Source organism: Telopea speciosissima, chromosome 11 (genome assembly GCF_018873765.1).
Source record: "Telopea speciosissima isolate NSW1024214 ecotype Mountain lineage chromosome 11, Tspe_v1, whole genome shotgun sequence".
Taxonomy (NCBI): Eukaryota; Viridiplantae; Streptophyta; class Magnoliopsida; order Proteales; family Proteaceae; genus Telopea; species Telopea speciosissima.
This window is the reverse complement of record NC_057926.1, coordinates 38526607-38546778: the sequence shown is the minus strand read 5'-3', so window position 1 is coordinate 38546778 and position 20172 is coordinate 38526607. Positions and strand designations below refer to the sequence as shown.

The window sequence follows — 20172 nt, the reverse complement described above, 5'->3', positions numbered from 1 at the left end:
TTCTTCAAATTCAAAATTTTTTGAATATTTTTTTCTTGGCTTCAAAACATAGCTTAAGTCTTGTTTTCGTGAGTAAAGGGAAACTCTCTCCAAATGGAGATCATGCTTCTAGTTCCTTCAACAGATCTCAAACTTGTTTTTATGGGTACAAGTGTAAAACATAATTGCTACACAAATCAGTAGAGTTGTAGCTAAGAGTGGTAATTTGGAACCGAAACCAAAATTTAAGGGTGTCAAAACCTAGCCCGAACTATTAAGATCGACCGAAATCGATTGAAAAAACCCGAGACCGAACCGAACTGATCCTTATTGGATTGGTTTTGGACTGGGGTATGACGGGACCGGTTGAAAACCGGATCGCACCAGACCGACCGATAACAAATCGAAAACTGAACCGAATGAAATCGATAAGAAAATAATGAGTATAAGGTTATGAATAATTGAATTGATTTCAATATTAGTGAGCAAATTTATGGTTGTAAGGTAAATTGTTACAAATTAATGAGTATGAGGTTATGAAAATAGGGAACTTGATTTGTAACAATGCTTGTTCCATGATCTCCTTTTTAAGTGTGGGGCTAATGAAATATTTTATATAGTTGAAAAGAGAGAGAAGAAAATAGGCACAAACCGGACCCAACTTGTTTAAAAAAACCCGGTACCAAACCGAATCCAAACCGATATCAACCCGTTATCATAAATCGAAACCGAAACAGAACCGAAACCGAAAAGTTCTTATTGGATTGGTCTCGGTTTCTCTAAAAACCACACCGAAAACAGAAAAACCCGAACCAAAACTGGACCAAACCGACCCATTGACACCCTTACCAAAACTAATTGATTAAAATCTCATCAAACCAAATCAAATAAGAATCGATATGACTTTGATATTGATAAAATGAATCTTATTCGGTATTTAAGGCAAAAACAAACAATTCGGTACGATCCGTATCATTCCGCATTACTTATTCTTGAAACGAACCGAGTATACACATGTATAGTAATTGTAAATTATGTATGTCAATACATATTATGGGAAAAAGAACGTTTCTTGTTCGCGGGCTCTTGCGCCCAGACACAAGAGTGCACGAATTTACTACCCTACCCACTGTGAAATAAAAAAAAAAAAAACCATCTATGTCGGTGCCCTTGTGCGTGCTCTCATTGGCCTCTGCACTAATGCAGGGGCTACACGACCAAGCAACAATCTCTTGCCCATATATTATATATGAGATATGAAATATGATTTATGAACCGTATAAAAATCAAACTAAAACCAAATAAGAAACCGTTTATGAAATCGAATAAAAACCGTACCAAAATTGAATCAAATCGGTACAGTTTCGATAATGAAAATGGGCATTTGGGTTCTCGGTACGATAAGTTTTTGGTTTCTCCTTCCTGTCTCGTGCATCGAACCGAAACCGTACCGATTGATACCCTTAGCTTTAACTACACAAATGGAGTGCCCTGTCCAAGACTTCCTCGATCCAGCATATACTCTGGCCCGTCCAGCTTAAAGCTTCAGTGGGTTGGGCTGGGCTGGGCTTGGGAGATACCTTTAAGGTCCCAATTTTTCCACTCAAACAAACAAAACTCAAAACAAATTTTTGTAGTTAGCATTAACCAACATAATTATGTAATCATAGAAACATATTAAGAATTATAATCTTAAGCTCACAGCTATATATCAATATCATTTAATCTATGATGATAATTACATTCCAGCGATATTCCATAAGGGCCTGTTTGTTCTACACATTATCTCTCTATTGTTTCAAACAGCCAATAGAAGAATCAATTGAAGCTAGTACATTCCCTTCTAATCTCTCCTTCAGTTCCAGTTTTAACTCCAACAGCTCCCAACCTCTTCATGGCATAACCAAACAACTTGAAAAACTGCTCCTTGTCTTCGGCAAACCGTAAAACCATTTTTCGGATATATTCGTCGCCGCCTGAAAACAGGGCTTGATCGGACGTCAACACTCCTCTGTGCAGCCTTAAGTTCTCGTAATACCCGTTATCAAACTGAGCCGGCGTTTCATCGAATGGTACCACAACCAGCGGGTCGATCTTCGGATACGGGCACCCATTTATAAGACCCGTCCGGAGCGTTTCATTCATTGTAGGATCAGGTTGGCGAAGGCGATTGGCAAATTCTTTGCAATGGGTTAAACCGAGGTTGTGGGCCCCAGAGAGTGTCACGAGATCAAATTTAGATTGGCCCTTGGATTGGAACCTTTCAATAAGATCGGTCAAATTGGAGTAGCCACTTGGCACGTTGGCAGCAACGTTTGCAGCCTTGGAATTCCTTCCATCCCTCCTCCCCTTGTCAACCGGCCACCATGGACCCTTCGCCTGCGTTTAAAACACAAAGCCCATATAATAAATAATCTTTTGGTTTATTCACAATCAAGCCCAGTTTATTTGTAAGCTAGGGCCATATTTGGTATGATTTCTATTTTGATTCCGGACTGATTTCATGAAATATAAATTTTTGTCAAGAAATTGAAATTGTTTTGGTTGCATCATTCTGAAATATTTCATAAATAAGAAATCCATTTGATTGTTCAATTTCTGAGAATACATTTATATTAATTTGGAAGAGGATGGTGGTGGCGGCGGCGATGGTGGGCAAGGAGGTGGTGGTGTAGTAGTGGTGGCGGTAGTGGTGGTGATGGTGGCAGTAGCAACAGTGTTGGTCACGATAGTGGCAGGAAGGTGGTGGTGAGACCATCAAGAGAAGAAAGGTGATGTTTATTTCTAACATGAATTATTGCTTTATCCATCAAATTAACCATGTGCTCATTAACGAGCAAGAGTGTAAACAATTTCAATTTCAAAATTAAAACACTTCGGCAGTTATTATAGAATTTCTATTCCCTTTGATTTTTGTTTTATTAAAATAAAGTGCAAAAATCAAATCAAACAAATTCCTAAATAGAACTGATCCAATGAAATTGAAATAAAAAAATCATACCAAATCAGGCTTAGATTTTATAAATTAAATGGTTTTTGTTTTTTTTGGTGAAAAAATTAGGGAAATGGTTGAATAGTTGAATAGTGCAACATGATCAGCTCACATAGTAGACAACATCACGGGCTAGAATGGCGAGTATGTCAGCGCAGGAAACCACGCCAGGACACGCTGCTTCAACAATCTTCTTGGCCCGGATGACAAGATCAAAGCCATCTGGGGGCAAAGACAGGTTAAGATCAGCATCTCTCTCTGCATCATGCGCCGTAGATGTGATCAACACCGAGCCCTCGCAACCCTGTAGAATAGGCAGTGTAGTACAGTAACAATAAAAGGTAATTTTGGAATTTGAAAAAATTAATTAGAGACAGAAAGAGAGAGAGAGACCTCAACGAAGCAGTCATGAAAGAAAGGCGAAGAGTGCCAGGGAGAGTAATGTTAGGCTTGTTAGGATCGTTCATGTTCTCTACCAAAGCATTCCAGATTAACTTTTCGACTTTTGGGCATGATTTTGCGTAGAAATTTTCAGAAAGGCCATTAAAAGAAGACGAGAGAGGTCTGTGTGAGAACACAAAAGGGTTAAAAGGGGAAGAATTCAAGGGTAGAACCAGAGAACCCAACAGAAGAACCCAGAAAACCAGAGAACCCATCTCCTCTTTTTTCTTTTTAGTCTCTTTAATTGTTTCTTAAGTTTTCTTGTTCTGTGGATTTTATAACGAAATGGTGATTGTTAAACAGAGTAAGAAACGATTCTCTACAGCCTTGCAGTTCCCAAACCAGAAAAAAGAGAATTGGAATCTTCACTCTTGGGTTCTTCTTGTGGTGTTCTCCATGTGGGGGTGAGAATTATTTTACAAAAAGACGGAAATAACCTTGCTTTTGTTGGAGAGGAAAGGGAAAAAGAACAGTGCTAGGCCGGCTACAAGGACAGTTTTAATGGTTATAAAAGCCGGACCATCTGATTTTTTAGCCAGTTTGAACCGAGGCGGTCCGAGGCGGTCTCCCATTCTCGTACGTGAACTATGAACATACGAGAATGGGTTCCAACCATCCAGATGGCATCTTCTATGTGTGGGTCCCACCATGTGGATGCCATCTGGATGGTTGGAACCCGTTCACGTACGAGAATGTGAACCCAACTCGGTTGAACCCACCCTAAATGGTCCCTTAGAGAGACAAATCCAAAAAGAGGTCAGTTGTGGTTAAATTGGTTAGATATGCTGGCCGGTCTAATTTCAAACCCATTGGTTTAAAGGACTAGCAAACCAGAAACCTGTTCGATTACAAATTGAAGGTATCAACAATTGAAGAGAGCGTTGGAAATCAACTAAAAATGGTGTCTGGGCTGGGTTTCCTTTTAGAGGTTTTCTCATGTTGGCAGCCATCAATAGGCCTGCCTTGCTTTCTATTCCTCACCGCGATCAGGTTCGGACCCACTTCCACTCTTAGATAGAACTTTGTTTCCTAATCCAACGGTCAACCCATCAATACCATGGTAATCAATAGGGTATCAACCAGTCGGGCTCGGTTCGTCTCGATTGGGCCTAGCTGGGTGGGCTAGGTCAGATCTTGAATTGCTTGATCCGGTTGGATACCCGACGGACTAGGACCCCACATCGGAACCGCCCAACATGTTTAATAATCGAGCTAAGCTGGGCTGGGTCAGACTTTAATCGGGTGAGCTCAGTCGGGCTTGTCGGGTCAAGCCTGATATTGACACCCTAGTAGTCATTATGGTCGCATGATAACACTTCTATTCCTGGGCATGTTTCTATTATTCGGTCTTTTTTTTTTTACGAAAAGAACCTGTTTGGTTACCCATAATTTATTCTATTTTTTTGACTAAAAAGAAATGAAAACAAGTTTGTTATGCATAGTGATTTCTATTTCTGAAACTTATATAAATTTTAAAAATGTCATTTAATACCCAAAATTTTGGTGGAGGTAGTTGAGGAGGAGGTGATGATAGAGAAGGTGGTGGCAGTGGTGGAGGTGGTGGTGGAAGAGGAAGGGGTGGTAGTGGAAAAAGAGGTGGTGCTGGTGTGGTGGCAGTGGTGGAGGTGGTGGTGTTGGTGCTAGAGGTGGTGGAGATGGAGGTGGTGGTGGTGGCAGTAGAGGGGCTTGAAATTGCTTTGGAGGTGGTGCTTTATTTTGAACATGAAATTATTGCTTTGCCCATCAAATTAATCATGTACTCATTAAAGAGCAACCCCCCTATTTCTCTTTATGTATATGGAATAGAAAGATTCTAGATTACAGCTGTTGTTTCTCTTTTTCTCAGCAACTTTTTGTAACTGGATCATTTTCAAAAACAAAAATGAATCGACGATAACAAATGGATTTCCATTTTTTTTTTTTTGGTTCTCAAGAATAGAAGAACAGATAGAGAAACAAAAGTGTTATCATGCAGAGCTTATTTGAGCTTTTGCATGATTCCTCTGACCCTATGTATCACACTACGACGAGCTTAGGATCCGTTTAGTTACAGGGAAAATTGAAGGGAAAGAAGGTGAAAATTTTCAAACTTAAAAAAAAAAAAAAAACTTTTGTAATCATTACCCAACATGATTACATAAACCTTTCTTTCTTTTTTTTTTTTTTATTTATAGAAAAAGGCTTAATTTTTATTCATTCGAGAGAAGCTCACACATTCAGAGATACAACTATTCTGAATCCACGGAATGGACAATGGCCAGACTCTATCCCGACACGGAGAGGGCCTTCCTTGCCAAAGTGTCAGTCAAGCTATTACAATCAGCTTTGGGAATGTGAGAGAACCCACATGATTGTAGGTAATTGGAAACCAAATACATTATATCATTTACAGGGGGTTTCAGGTGGGAGGGAATATGAGATTTGTCAATGAGGAATTGGATTACATAAACTATTTAAATCTCTTATCATATGCAATAATTTATACATTTTAGATGTAATTTTTAATTTTTATTTTTCAATTCAAGGGATTTAGATATAAAGTAAAGGTAAATTTAATAACCAAATATAGAATGATTTGAAGTTAGTGACATATCTATGTGCAATAATGATTCCAAAAGTTTCTTTACTAGGTTTGAAAATTTCACTTCATTCTATTCAATTTCTCTGACAATCAAACGGAGCCTTAGGATGGTAAGTTAAAAGTAACGTAAAATCAAATAAAAAGTTTGGAGAGGGTTCTCAGAGCGACCAACATAGGGGAAGCGAAATGAGAAGCAATGAAACGTTTCATAAAAATAGGGGAGAAGTCATTTCATGTAAGAAGAGAGGGAGGGTGCTGGTACATTCTCTATCGTCTACTTATAAAACTTTTTCCCTTAGAAGTAGTTTTACCATTGAGAAGAAAATTGAAAAATCTTAATCCGAATATAGTTTTCCATGAATGCAAAATGTTGTTGCTTTGCCATTTTTCTTATTTTTTGCATAGAATTTTATTAAAAATAACTATTTTTCATTTTATGCTAAAAAAAATATTAAAGAAAATTTCTTCATGATATTTTCTCTATGCTGTGGGCATACACATTTTTCATAGCATTTTTATCTACTCTAATTTACTTCCCACTAAATCAGCGAATTGAAATGTTTCTTTATTGGAACTGAACGTTTTATCATAGGATGGATTCTATACCACTAGTTAATTAACTCTAGAGTTTCATGGACAAAGCAAAACCCTATAATTAGTACCAGTTGTTGGGCCGAAGTCCTTGGGGTTCTTAAAACCATCAACAACCAAGATATCGAAGAAATTTAAGTATTTGTATTGGTTTAAAGTATACTCGGCTAAGGTGTTGGGGGGGAGAGGGGTTGTTTACCATACGCTTGACATTGTAGGAGTCCATTACATTCACTTGTCTTGTCTAGCGCCAGCAAAGTTCCGGAGTGATGAAGATATCTTTCTCACTATTTCATTAGGTACGAAAATTTTAAATTGGATTTTAGATTTTTGTGGTTCATTTCATATGTGTTGAGTTAGGGATTAATTGGCTACACATCATACATGTAATAATAGTACTGTCAACATAGCAAACAATACAGAAATCAAGATTGTCAGGATTAGGACTTTACGGATGTGCGAACTTTGAATGGGATGAAGCATGTGTTGGATCTAAGGAAGAATCTGATGTCACCGAGAGCATTGAATTCAAGAGGTTTCAAATGCTCATCTAACGATGGAGTTCTTAGGGTTTCAAGAGGGGCTATACTTGTGATGTAGGGACAGATGATTGGGAACATGTACAGACTTGCAAGAAGTCTTGAAATAGATGTAGCAAATATTGGAACTCAGGCAAGAGGTACTGGTGGACGACAGAGGCTACAAATAGTTCAGGCAATGAATAAGTGCAAGTCTGAAAAAAAGCAAGTGTCTTTCAATTCGGATTTGGTGAGTGGCAGTGATCTCTCAGAGCGAGTTGTAGCAGTAGAAGAGATGGAGACACGTTACATCGTGGGATGATGATAAACCATACGAAAACTCCAGGTAGGGGTATGGACTATGTCGATTGGGTATGACAGACAAGCACAGACAATGATGGAGTTTACATAATTGACAGCAACAATGGTCTTCTTCATGATGGCTTGCAAAATCCATGCCAATATGAAGATTATTTTGGTTAGGTGTGTATTTGTGTTCTATGACACCACATAATCATTATTTGGGACCATATTTGTAATTGGGTCAAGTTTTGGACCATTACATGTATGAGGATAACATTACAATTGTGTGGGCATTAGGGTTAGTAGTTTGTCCTATACATTGTTTTTGTGTGAAAGACCCTAGACACAAGTGAGGATCACATTGTGATGTGGAGAGTTTTTCTAGTTTAGTGGAAAATCTTTGAATCTCTCAAATGAATGTATGCACTCGTGTCAAATCACGTTAAATTTCTCGGGCTGTATGTAATTATTTGTTTGAGTTTTTCCTTGTGATTGCACATTTATCCTCAACAGAGAGAATAACATTACAATTGTGTGGGCATTAGGGTTAGTGGTTTGTCCTATATATTGTTTTTGTGTGAAAGGCCCTAGACACAAGTGAGGATCACATTGTGATGTGGAGAGTTTTTCTAGTTTAGTGGAAAATCTTTGAATCTCTCAAATGTATGTATGCACTCTTGTCAAATCACGTTAAATTTCTCGGGTTGTATGTAATTATTTGTTTGAGTTTTTCCTTGTGATTGCACATTTATCCTCAACAGAGAGAACTAGAAAGGAAGAGAAAGCAAAAGACGAAGAAGAAGATGGGTTAGTTGGTTGAGGTCATGTTAGGAAGTAATGAAGCCATGGGCTTATATCTCCAAAAAACAAAAACAAAAAAACTCTCTCATGGGCTCCAGTGATTGGCCAGTCTTGTGAGCCCAAAGTGGGGATTTTATAAGGGGAGACTGGCGTGGGTCTGGTCATTGGCCAATATTGCCCTATGCGTCACAAGAAAATCATTATTGGATGAATGGGGATAGTTGACTTTTCTTGACTTCAAATAATGTAAAATTCAGTTTCAGGTATTCATGAAATAGATTATGGGCCCTAACCTGGTCATGGATCTGAAAATATGAAGGATAAGAAAACCCATTAGGCCCATTAAATGAAGCAACTGAGAATCGTAGTCTCTCCTGTCACAAGAGATGAGTAAGAGGGAAAATAATCTTCTCCAATTCCCTAAAAGTGTGTAGTGTGCCAGTTTGGGGTGGAGATGTTAACACGTGGCAGCTTGAACATCCAATGGTGCCGAGCTTGAGAAGAAAAAAAAAAAGAAATCTGTTGTGTCAAGAAATCGTCGAGTGGTCCTGCGACTGCCGTCACCTGCAAGTGGACCAAGGGGTCAACAGAGAGAACCGGTGTGGTTCCGGCCTAGGGCTCTCCGATGCCAAAGTTAGATCTCCTGGCGCAAATAGATGAATAGTGATTATTCAGTATGAGTTTTGATCTCCCCGATGGGGTTGTGTACCTTGCCTTTTATAGTAGCGTATGGCGGTGCGGAGAGTCCCAGTTTGATGGCGATTGTCCCGTTGAGTGGATAGAGTCCCTGGGTAACGGGGCTCTATCTTGATTGGCCATCTCCCCGTGGGAGGGAGTGTCCTGGTGGCATCAGGATCCTTGGTGGATAGATACCCGCGTGTGGTGATAACGTCCTTGGTGCTTGAATCCATCTGGGTGACGTGACCTCTTAGCGGCGGTCTAGAGTCCTGGTGGTGACATGAGTCTTAGCGATACGATTGGGTCGTAGATGGGTAGCCCCTACCTCACGTGCCCACGATGCTGTGCCTGGGTACAGGCCGCGCCTGGGTGAGGCCGCGCCTGGATGTATGGCCGCGCCTAGGTGAGGCCGCGCTCGAGTGGTGGCTGCGGGTGGGTGAGGCCGTGCCTAGGTGAGGCCGCGCCTGGGGTGAGGCTGCGCCCCGGATGTGTGGCCGAGCTCGAGGGGTGGCCGAGCCTGGGTGAGGCCGCGCCCTGATGTGTGGCCGCGCCTAGGTGAGGCCGCCCCCGAGTGGTGGCCACGCCTGGGTGAGGCCGCGCCCGGGTGCTGGGACCCCGGTTCGTTCCCCTTGGCTATGGAGCGGGTCGTCTATGACACGTGGCGATCGTTGATTGGCCCGGTGAATATTGGATGTATCATTTGCCCCCCACTCTCTTGGGATAGGATGTCCATGAGAGTAGATGCCTTTACATAGTGAGGGGTCCGCTGTGAATAGACTTTCCTTGTGGGGTTTGCCTGTAAATCCACTAATGAGGTAGGAGAGGTTGGGGGTTCAAACCTTTCCTCCTGCACTTTTTCTTCTTTTGTTTTTTGTAGGTATATGTTCCTTCCTCTCACTTTCTCTTCTTTCACTTCTCATTTCTCTTTCTTACTTTTTGTCTCCCCTTTTGCTCTCCTTTAATTCCCCCTTTGCATTCCCCTTTTTGTCTTTTGTCCTCTCTTTGGTGCCCACCATGTGCTTGTTTTTGGGTCACCTCCACTAGTATCCACTTTGCTTGATTTTGGGTCCTTGTGTTTGGTTTGTGTTCTCTTGGTGCCTTGGTTTGCTTGGAAGGCTTGAGTGGTGCTTGGCTTGAATGCCTTGTCTCTTGTGACCTCTATCACTTTATTGTGCCTCGTGGTGTGGCTACGTCATCGCCGTGTGCCTGTCTTTCCGTGCGGTCGCCTTTTTTCTGAGGTAAATCGATCCCCTTTCTTTCTTTTTCTTTTTTTTTTTTGGTAGGGTGGCTCCTTGGTGAGGCCGCGCCCGCGGGTGTGGCCGCGCCTCGGTGAGGCCTCGCCTACGGGTGTGGCCGTGCCTAGGTGGCCGTGCAGGGGTGGCCACGCCTGGGGTGGCCGCACTGGGGTGGCCGCGCCTAGGGTGGCCGCGCTGGGGCGGTCGCGCTTGGGGTGGCCACGCCTGGGTGTGGCCGCACCTTGCGAGTGTGGCCGCCTGGGTGGCCGCGCCTGGGTGTGGCCGCGCTTTGGTGTGGCCGCGCCTTGCGGGTGTGGCCGCGCCTTACCGGTGATGCCGCGCCTATGGTGGCCGCGGCGTGGGTGTGATGGACCCTCGCTCTTCTTCCCTGTTCTTCCTTTTGTATGTGATGGATCTGCTGTTTATATTTTGCAGGTGGCATTCCTTTCATTTTTCTTGCCAGCTTCGGGGAGATTGCTTTCTCGAGTAAGTAGTTCGTTCCCCTCTTGTCCTTCATGTCGTTCCCGGGTGACCTTGGTCCTGCTTCAGTCGGGGTTGGATCTTCAGAGGAGCGTTCCCCCGGATCGCCTTCTTCTGTGGGTACTCCCTCCTCTATACCCTCCCCTAGTGATACTGATGGAGGAGTGGGACCTTCTAGTGTCTCCGGTCCCCGTAGGGATCGTCAGCCCTCTGGGGCGGCATCCTCAGCTGTCGGTCCTGCTGATAGGTTAGGCCCTGTTGCTAGCATCTTGTTACCTTCTGACTTGGTCTCCCTCCGTGAGGAGTTCCATATTCCCGTCGAGGTCATGTTACGTGCTCCTGGGCCTGGCGAGTATGCCTTCTCTCACCGTGCGGGTGAGATCTGTCTCTACCGTTCATTTTTTCTCCAGGGCCGTCGCCTTCCTATCCCTCGCTTCGTCGAGTTAGTGTTAGAGCATTGGCACCTCACCCCTGGGCAGGTGTTGCCCAACTCTTGGAGGGTGATCTTGGGTTTCTATGTCTTCTTCGCCCGCTTGGGGCTTGCTGCCACTGTTCCCCTTTTCTCTCACTTTTATCTGTTGAAGAAGGGGAACCATGGATGCTATCACTTTGCTCACCGCGTGCTCAAGGGGTCCTATGCCTCTGTGGAGCTTCTCACGGGGATCATTAGTCACGTGAAGTATTGGAGGGATCGCTTCTTTTTTGCCACGGTCCCCCGATGCCCATTACGGACTGTTAGGGAAGTTATTGACCTTAAGAGGGTCAATCAGGGGCTTGAGCTGAGTGATTTTGAGGGTGACTCCCTCAAGCTGTGCCTGGGTCGTGATCCGTTCCACGTCCAGGAGTTGGACTCGGAGGCCTTCCTGTCTCTCTGGAAGCTGAGTCCTGGTAAGAGCATTATCTTTTGTACTTGATTAGCATGTTGGTATTTGAATGTATATGTCATCTGATTGGTTGGGCGGTCTATGCAGTGGATACGCGTCCGGACTTCAGTTTGCTCCGTGGTAATCTGCGGAGGAAGGCCGCTTCTCAGGGTGGTCCGTCTGCTGGAGGGACCAATGTTAGTGGCGCTTCTGCGCTTGTGGTTGTTGGAGCGAAGCGGAAGGGGGGACCAGGACATGCCCGCGTGACCAGCTCTGGTGTGCGTGTCCTCCTTCCCCGTACTTCTCCTGATGATGATGGCATTTTTAGCTCTGTGCCTCTACCTCCCTCTGTCGTTCCTTCCGGATCTTCTGTATTGCCCCTTTCCAAGGGGAAAGGTGTGAGTTCCTCTGGCGGTACTGCCACTGATCTTCCCCCGCTGGGTGAGTCCCTGGTGATCACCCTGGGCATGCCGGAGGGCTCTACCTTGGCCGAAGCCGGCGTGTCGCGGGAGTGGGTGGATAGGGGCAGGCTCCCTACCGCGAGGATGGCCTTGCAGAGGCTTAGCGATGCTTGTCTGGCTCAGACCCTCTACCATGATATAGCCTCGGTGAGTTATCCCTTTTTTTGTCTCGTCATGTTCATTGCTCCCTTTATTTTTAGATTGTTTTACCGCCTGCCATGTTGATTGTAGGTCCATCATCGTATTGCTGAGGCGGTGCTTCGATTGGAGGGTCATGCTTCTCGTGAGGTGCAGATACAGCGCACCCTGCGTGACGTGGAGAGGGAGCTCCAGGGACAGATTGATGCCTGTGAGAGAGCCGAGGCCGACGCACAGAGGGTGTCGGGGGAGCTTACGGTGGCGTCCGGGAAGCTCCTGGAGGTGTCTGAGGAGCTGCGTGCGACCTCTACTGGTGCGGCCGAGAGCTCGGCTAGGGTTCTTGCCTTGGAGGAGGAGCTTCATTCATTGAGGGGAAGGCATGAGGCGGAGCTGGCATCTGCAGGTGAGCGAGCTGTGGCTGAGTTCCAGGCATCCCCTGCGTTCTCGACGCTGTATCAGGCGCAGCTTCAGCCCGCCTATGAGGGAGGGGTCCGGGACTTAGCCGCTTGTGTCCTGGAGGTGACCCCCGATTATGACTTCTCTGTTTTGGGGTTCTCTGAGTTTGCTGCGGCGCTTCCGAGTGTAGCTGTGGTGGAGAGCATCCCGGTGTCAGAGGTGGAGGCTGTCCTGCCTGAGGGGGGTGCTGCTGCGCGTCCTCTTGAGGTGGACATGATGTCCCCTGCTGGGTCGGAGGTGACCCATCCCTCTGTGATCCCTTGACCCCACGGCTGTACCGATCCTGTAGACGTCTCAACCTTTTTCCTTTTTTGAACTTGAGTTTGTAACTACTATGAGTTTTCTGTGTGATCGCTTTTGATTTTCTTTGACTGCATTGTCTCCTGGTGATTGTTTGCGCGTTGATACTCTCTGGCCCTTGATAGTCATGGGATTTTGGTAGTGGCGTCGTGCCTTGGTGATCCTCGGACCTTGGTTGGTTACCGCCTTAGGCGTAGAGCCTCAGTGTTGGCCTCTCGCCTTAGGCACGAAGCCTCGATGTTGGCATGTTGCCTTAGGCATAAAGCCTCGATGTTGGCATATTGCCTTAGGCATAAAGCCTCAGTGTTGGCATATCGCCTTAGGCATGAAGCCTCGATGTTGGCATATTGCCTTAGACATAAAGCCTCATGTTGGTATGTCCCCTTAGGCATGAAGCCTCGATGTTGGCATGTGGCCTTAGGCATAAAGCCTCATGTTGGCATGTCGCCTTAGGTCTAAAGCCTCAATGTTGGCATATCGCCTTAGGCATGAAGCCTCAGTGTTGGCATATCGCCTTAGGCATGAAGCCTCAGTGTTGGCATATCGCCTTAGGCATGAAGCCTTAGTGTTAGCATATCGCCTTAGGCATGAAGCCTCGATGTTGGCATATCGCCTTAGGCATGAAGCCTCAGTGTTGGCATATCGCCTTAGGCATGAAGCCTCAGTGTTGGCATATCGCCTTAATGTAGTGGCCATGATTCGATTGAGTGGTAGAAGAAGACAAGTATTCTTGCAACATCTCTTTATTTTGAATGAAATTCACATTGTCCTTGAAACAGTGATGTCGTCTACTACTACTCTTATTGCTACTGCTTCTGTTATCACTACCACTACTGCTATGCTTCTATTGGTAGCACTTCTTCAGATGTTCTGAGTTCCAGGTATGGTCTACCTTCTTGCCCCCTGGAGTCTTCAAGCGGTAAGTCCCTGGGCGTATCTGCTTGGAGACTATGTAGGGTCCTTCCCAGTTGGGTGACAGCTTCCCCGCCTTCTGTGGTTGTGATGCACTTGCCCTCCGTAGTACTAAATCTCCCTGGTGGAATAGCCTTTCCTTGACCCTGGCATTATAGTACCTGGCAGTACGTTGCTGGTAGGCGACGTTCCTTAGTAGTGCTCTCTCGCGGACCTCATCTATAAAGTCTAGGTTCGCCGATCCGTCGACATAGGTACGTTCATTGAAGTGCGAGAACCCTATGGGACATGGCGCGAGACCTCTACCGGCGCCAATGCTTGATGCCATATGCTAGGCGGAATGGGCTCTCTCCTGTGGGCATCTGTCATGTAGTTCGGTATGCCCACAGACGCTTGGTAGCTCTTCTACCCACTTGCCTTTGGCTCCTTCTAGCCTTTTCTTGACTCCTTCCATGGCGTTACATTGGTGACCTCCACCGACCATTGGCTGTGGGTATGCTACCGACACGGCCGATAGTCGATGTTGTAGCGTGATGAGAATGCTTGGAATTTGGGGTTGTTGAATTGTTTTCCATTGTCCGAGACGAGGATCCGTGGTACCGAACTCAGATGACGTCGTCGCGGACGAACTTCTCCATCTCTGTCTCTGTTATCTTGGCCAAGGGTTTAGCTTCAACCCACTTGGTGAAGTAGTCGATCGCGACGACCAGGTACTTTCTATTTTCCGGTGCTGCGGTGAAGTTGCCTAAGATGTCTAGTCCCCACATGGCAAAAGGTATGGGGTTGAGGATTGATGGCAGCTTGGTGGCGGGTAGATGGGGTACTGGGGTGAACAACTGACATTGCTCACACTTCTTAGCATATTGGATGGCCTCCTCTTGCATTCGTGGCCAGTATAGTCCCTGGCGGAGGATTTTGTAGGCTAGGGCTTGTCCCCCCATGTGGCTTCCACATATCCCCTCATGGACTTCGGCTAGGGCTAGGGCGTACTCTGCCCCCTTGGGTCCTAGGCACCGGAGTAGTGGTGTTGTTGCCCCCCGCTTGTACAGTACCCCATCTAGGATGGTGTACTTTGCAGCTCTCATCTTGATCTTCCTTGCCTCGGCCTTGTCTTCTGGTAAGACATCGTTCTGGAGGTAGTTGAGTAGAGGGTCCATCCAGCTAGGTCCCTCCATGATCTCGTTAACCTGCTTTTCCTTATACGTTGGCTCATGCAGGATCTCAACATAGACTGCGCTGGCCAAATTTTAGAGTTCCTCATTGGCTAGCCTGGATAGGGCGTCAGCGACGGCGTTCTCCTCCTTGGGAACTCGAACCATCTCAAACTTCACGAAACCCTCGATCAATGCTTGAGCACGTGCTAGGTATGATGCCATCCTTTCATCTTTCGCCTCATACTCTTCATTCACCTGATTCACCACGAGCTGGGAGTCGCTCCTGGTGGATAGGTGTGTGACTTGGATGGCTTTGGCCACCTGGAGTCTAGCTAGCAATGCCTCGTACTCTGCTTCATTATTGGATGCTTGGAAGGTGAATCGGAGAGCATATTGGATACAAAATCCCTCGGGGCTGGTTAATATGAGACCCGCACCGCTTCCTGCCGCATTGCTTGACCCGTCCACGAACATGTCCCACGATCCGTGATCCTTCTCTTCCGGCTCCCCTGTTTCTGACTCGATCTCAGATAGGGTACACTCTGCAATGAAATCTGCAAGAGCCTGGCCTTTGATGGCTATCCTTGGTTGGAACCTGATGTCATGCTCACTTAGCTCCACCGCCCATGCTATCAATTGCCCGGAGATGTCCGACTTGTGCAGTATCTTCTTCAGGGGTAGGTCTGTGAGGACTATGATGGTATGGGCTTGGAAGTATGGTCGTAGCTTCCTGGCTGCCGTTACCAATGCATAGGCTACCTTCTCGATCCTAGTGTACCTGGTCTCTGCATCGATCAGGACATGGCTGACGTAATAGATGGGCCTCTGGACTTTGTCTTCTTCCTTCAGCAGTACTGCACTGACCACGATAGGGGTGGCGGCCAGGTAGAGCTGTAACCCTTCGTTAGGCTCTGGTCGCCCAAGCAGTGGTGGGCTCTCTAGGTACTCCTTCAATTCTCCGAATGCCTTCTGGCACTCTTCCGTCCATGTGAAATCTTTAGGGCTTCGAAGGTTCTTCAATGTTTTGAAGAATGGTAAGCACTTATTACCTGATCGTGACACGAACCTGGAAAGGCCGGCGACCCTTCCATTCAACCTCTGCACTTCCCTGACCGTTCGAGGAGGTACCATTTCTTGGATGGCCTTGATCTTGGATGGGTTAGCTTCTATTCCACGGACTGAAACCATGAACCCCAGGAATTTTCCTGATGTTATGCCGAAGGCGCACTTTGTAGGGTTTAGCTTCATCTGGTTCCTCCTCAGTACTGCAAATGCCTCCTCTAGGTCGATTAGGTGTTGGTTGGCGTGGATGCTTTTCACGAGCATGTCATCCACATATACCTCCATGTTGCGCCCGATCTGCTCCTCGAACATCTTGTTGACCATCCTCTGATAGGTGGCCCCTGCATTCTTTAACCCAAACGGCATAACGTGGTAGTAGTAGTTCTCTTTGTCCGTCCGGAATGCGGTGTAAGACTCATCATCCTCACACATGAGGATCTGGTTGTATCCGGAGTAGGCATCCATGAAACTCAGCATCTCATGGCCGGCGGTGGTGTCGATCAGTAGGTCGATCCTAGGCAGTGGGTACTCATCTTTTGGGCATGCCTTGTTCAGGTCGGTATAGTCGACACACATCCTCCACTTCCCATTTGGCTTTGGTACCATGACCACGTTGGCGAGCCAGGTTGGGAACTTCTCCTTTCTGATGAACCCTGATTGGCTTAACTTCTCGACCTCCTCCTTGATTGCTGCTTGTCGATCGAGGGTGAAGTTACGCCGCTTCTGTTGAACAGGCTTCCTGGTTGGGTCGACATGTAGTCGGTGTTCCGCTATGGAACGTGGTATTCCTGGCATGTCGGAGGTCGACCATGCAAAGACATCCATGTTCGCTTGGAGGAGGTGTCTAAGCCCTTCTTTCTATTCCTTGTTTAGCAGCGAGCCAACCTGAACAACCTTGGAGGGGTCTTCCTGGCTGAGGGACCAGGGGATAAGGTCTTCTACTGGCCTTCCCCTTCTCTCTGTCAGTTCATCTCTCTGGTCACTAATCATGCTCTCTAGGCAGAGTGCCATTCCACGGGTGTTGCCATTGTTCTTTTTCATGAAGGTGGCATAGCACTCCCTTTCTTTCTTCTGATCTCCTTAGACTTCGCCTACCCCATTCTCGGTGGGGAACTTCATCTTTAGGTGAAGTGGCGATATGACTCCTCTAAGGGCTGTCAGTGATGGTCGCCCTAAGAGGCCGTTGAAGGACACCACGGACCTGACTACCATGAAATTCACCATGATCGTTACTTGTTGAGGGTGTACTCCAAAGGTGACGGGTAGTTCTATGGTACCTCTGATGGAGGCGGTGGCACCTGAGAATCCATGAAGATAAGTGGGCTCTGGTTTGAGCTGATCGTCCCCGAACCCAAACTGTCGATAGGCATCCAAGGAGAGTACGTCAACGATGCCCTCAGTGTCTATCAAGCACTCGTATGCAGTCGATTGGCTACCTCTACCGTACTACCAGGGCATCTTCATGCGAGAAGTTTAGTCCTTCTAGGTCTTCATCCGAGAAGGAGATCACCGCCTTGGTGCTGGCTATCTTGCTGGGCTTCTCTGCCACTCCCACGAACCTGGCATGAGCTTTAGCTTTTCTGGTGGACTCTTGCCCCGGTCCTCCAAGTATGGTGAGGATAGTAGGTCCCTTGGTGCCACTAGGTTCTGTTGCATCTCTCCACTCTTCTGGGCGGTCTCTCTTTCGATCTGTTCTTCTTTCTTCTCGTCTTGGTTCCACTCTGTCTCCGTCGCGACCTCTATCTCCTTGGCCTGAGCGGTTGTCACGTCTCCCCTTCACATACTTGTTCAAGCTTCCTGCTCTTACCAGTTGCTTTATCTCTCTCTTTAATTGATAGCACTCCTCTGTGTCGTGCCCATTCTCTTTGTGGAAGAGGCAGTATTTGTTAGGGTTCCGCTTCTCTGGTCCTGCTAGCATGGGTGGTGGCCAATGGAGTAGGTCACGGTCCTGGATCTGCATGAGTATCTGGGACTTGATGGTGTTCAGTGGTGTGAACTCGGGGGTGCTTGCCCTCTCACTCCTCTCTGGGCGGCGGTCTGTCCTCCTAGATGGGCAGTCGCTCTTCTCTTGTCGGCGCTCTGTCCTCGACCTCTTACCCTCTTTGCGGTCATCAAGTGCTGACCTCTTGTTGTTTTGTGGCTTGGCCTCGATTATTTTCGTTCTAGCTTGTAGTACCTCGGCCATATTTGCAAACTCGTTGCACCGCTCCAAGAGCTCTTTCATAGTCCTGGTCTCATGACGTGCTAGGTCCTTGATCAGGTCTAGGTCCCTAATACCTCCTGCTAGGGCTACATGCTGTGTCTGGTCATCCAAGTCTCGAACCTCCAGGGGCTCTTTGGTGAACCTGGTAACGTATTCCCTGAGAGATTCCCCAGGATTCTGTACCACGCTCAGTAGATTGACGGTGGTCTTCTTCTGCTTGACGCTGCTTTGGCAGCGGGTGACGAACTGTTCGCATAGCTCTGCGAACGAGCCTATAGATCTCGATCGTAGCCTGGAGAACCATGATGTGGCTGCTCCTTTGAGGGATGCCGGGAATGCCCGACAGGAGACCACGTCCGACCCCCCATACAGCGTCATCATGCCATTAAAGTAGTTGATGTGGTCATTGGGGTCAGTGGTACCACTGTAGAGTTCAAAGGTGGGTAGTCGAAACCTGGAAGGTAGTGTGGCTGACATGATCTCTGCCGAGAAGGGGTGTTGCCCAGGTATGGAATGCGTCTCGCCTTTGGTCTGCTTCTTCAACCCTTCCAGCTTCTCATCCAGGTCGCGGAGTCTTTGATCAAGCTCCTCGTCCCGTGTCTGCCCCCCATGCCTGGCCGGACGTTCGCTGCGACCCCGTTCATGCTCTCTCCTGGATGTCCCCTCCCGCCTTGAGTGTTGGTGGGATGGGGAATGGTCACGCCGTGATGAACCCTGTCGTGAAGGTGAGGGGCTTTCTTCTCTGTAGGTCCGGCTTCGTCGTGGTATGTGACCTTCTTCCAGTCGTCCATCAAACACAGACCTCCGGACCGATCTCTGCGGGCTAGACACCCTCGCCTTGGGTGTTGGGGTCCTCCCTCGTTCTGACCATGGCGAGAGGTCTCTTGTTCTCCTGGGATGCTGGGAAGGCTCCCCCCGCTGCGGAGTGGGGGTTGCCTGTCGCGCAAGTCTCTCTGATCTCACGCCCCTGGGAGATGATCTCCTAGGGTTCGGCTCTTGTCAAGTACGAACTCCACCCTTCCTGATGGTGAAGTCCTTCGACAATGAGACATCACACGCTGCGTCAAGTATTCTCGAAAGAGTCGTTGTTCATCGAGGATCTGTCGTTGCAGGTCGTTGATCTGACCCACAGTGGCTGGAGCATTGGGGTCAGGTGTCACCTCCACCCCCACATCGTCGGCCTCGTCATTGTTAGGCTCGTCGACCACGAACTGGTCATTAAGGGGGATCTCTTCCTCCAGAGGGACATGGTCCTGGTCGTTGGCTCTGCGGCGAGAGCACTCTGGGGGTGGTGATCCATTCCTTGCTCCGTTGTTGGTGGTGGTAGTCTTCCTTCGTGCCATTGAATGAGTATGGAAGCGAGCTAGTAGTTGTAATGGCTAGTGTCATTCCCACAGGCGACGCCAATCTGTTGCGTCAAGAAATCATCGAGCGGTCCTGCGAGTGCCGTCACCTACAAGTGGACCAAGGGGTCAATAGAGAGAACCAGTGTGGTTCCGACCTAGGGCTCTCCGATGCCAAAGTTAGATCTCCTGGCGCAAATAGATGAATAGTGATTATTCAGTATGAGTTTTGATCTCCCCGATGGGGTTGTGTACCTTGCCTTTTATAGTAGCGTATGGCGGTGTGGAGAGTCCCAGTTTGATGGCGATTGTCCCGTTGAGTGGATAGAGGCCCTGGGTAACGGGGCTCTATCCTGATTGGCCATCTCCTCGTGGGAGGGAGTGTCCTGGTGGCATCAGGATCCTTGGTGGATAAATACCCGCGTGTGGGGATAACGTCCTTGGTGCTTGAATCCGTCTAGGTGACGTGACCTCTAAGAGGCGGTCTAGAGTCCTGGTGGTGACATGAGTCTTAGCGATACGATCGGGTCGTAGATGGGTAGCCCCCACCTCACGTGCCCACGATGCTGTGCCTGGGTGCAGGCCGCGCCTGGATGTGTGGCCGCGCCTAGGTGAGGCCGCGCCCGAGTGGTGGCCGCGCCTGGGTGAGGCCGAGCCTAGGTGAGGCCGCGCCCTGATGTG

The 20172-nt window shown here is 47.4% G+C and overlaps 1 protein-coding gene across 1 annotated transcript; it reads right to left on the bottom strand.

Moving 5' to 3' along the window:
- Positions 1-1759: 1759 nt before the first annotated feature.
- On the bottom strand, positions 1760-3627 carry LOC122645069 (peroxidase 55-like). The gene is made up of 3 exons (XM_043838415.1): positions 3448-3627; positions 3084-3275; positions 1760-2358 (listed from the first exon to the last, which is right to left on the bottom strand). The coding sequence occupies exons 1-3, from the start codon at positions 3625-3627 to the stop codon at positions 1798-1800; spliced, it is 933 nt and encodes a 310-aa protein (XP_043694350.1). The 3' UTR covers positions 1760-1797.
- Positions 3628-20172: the final 16545 nt, after the last annotated feature.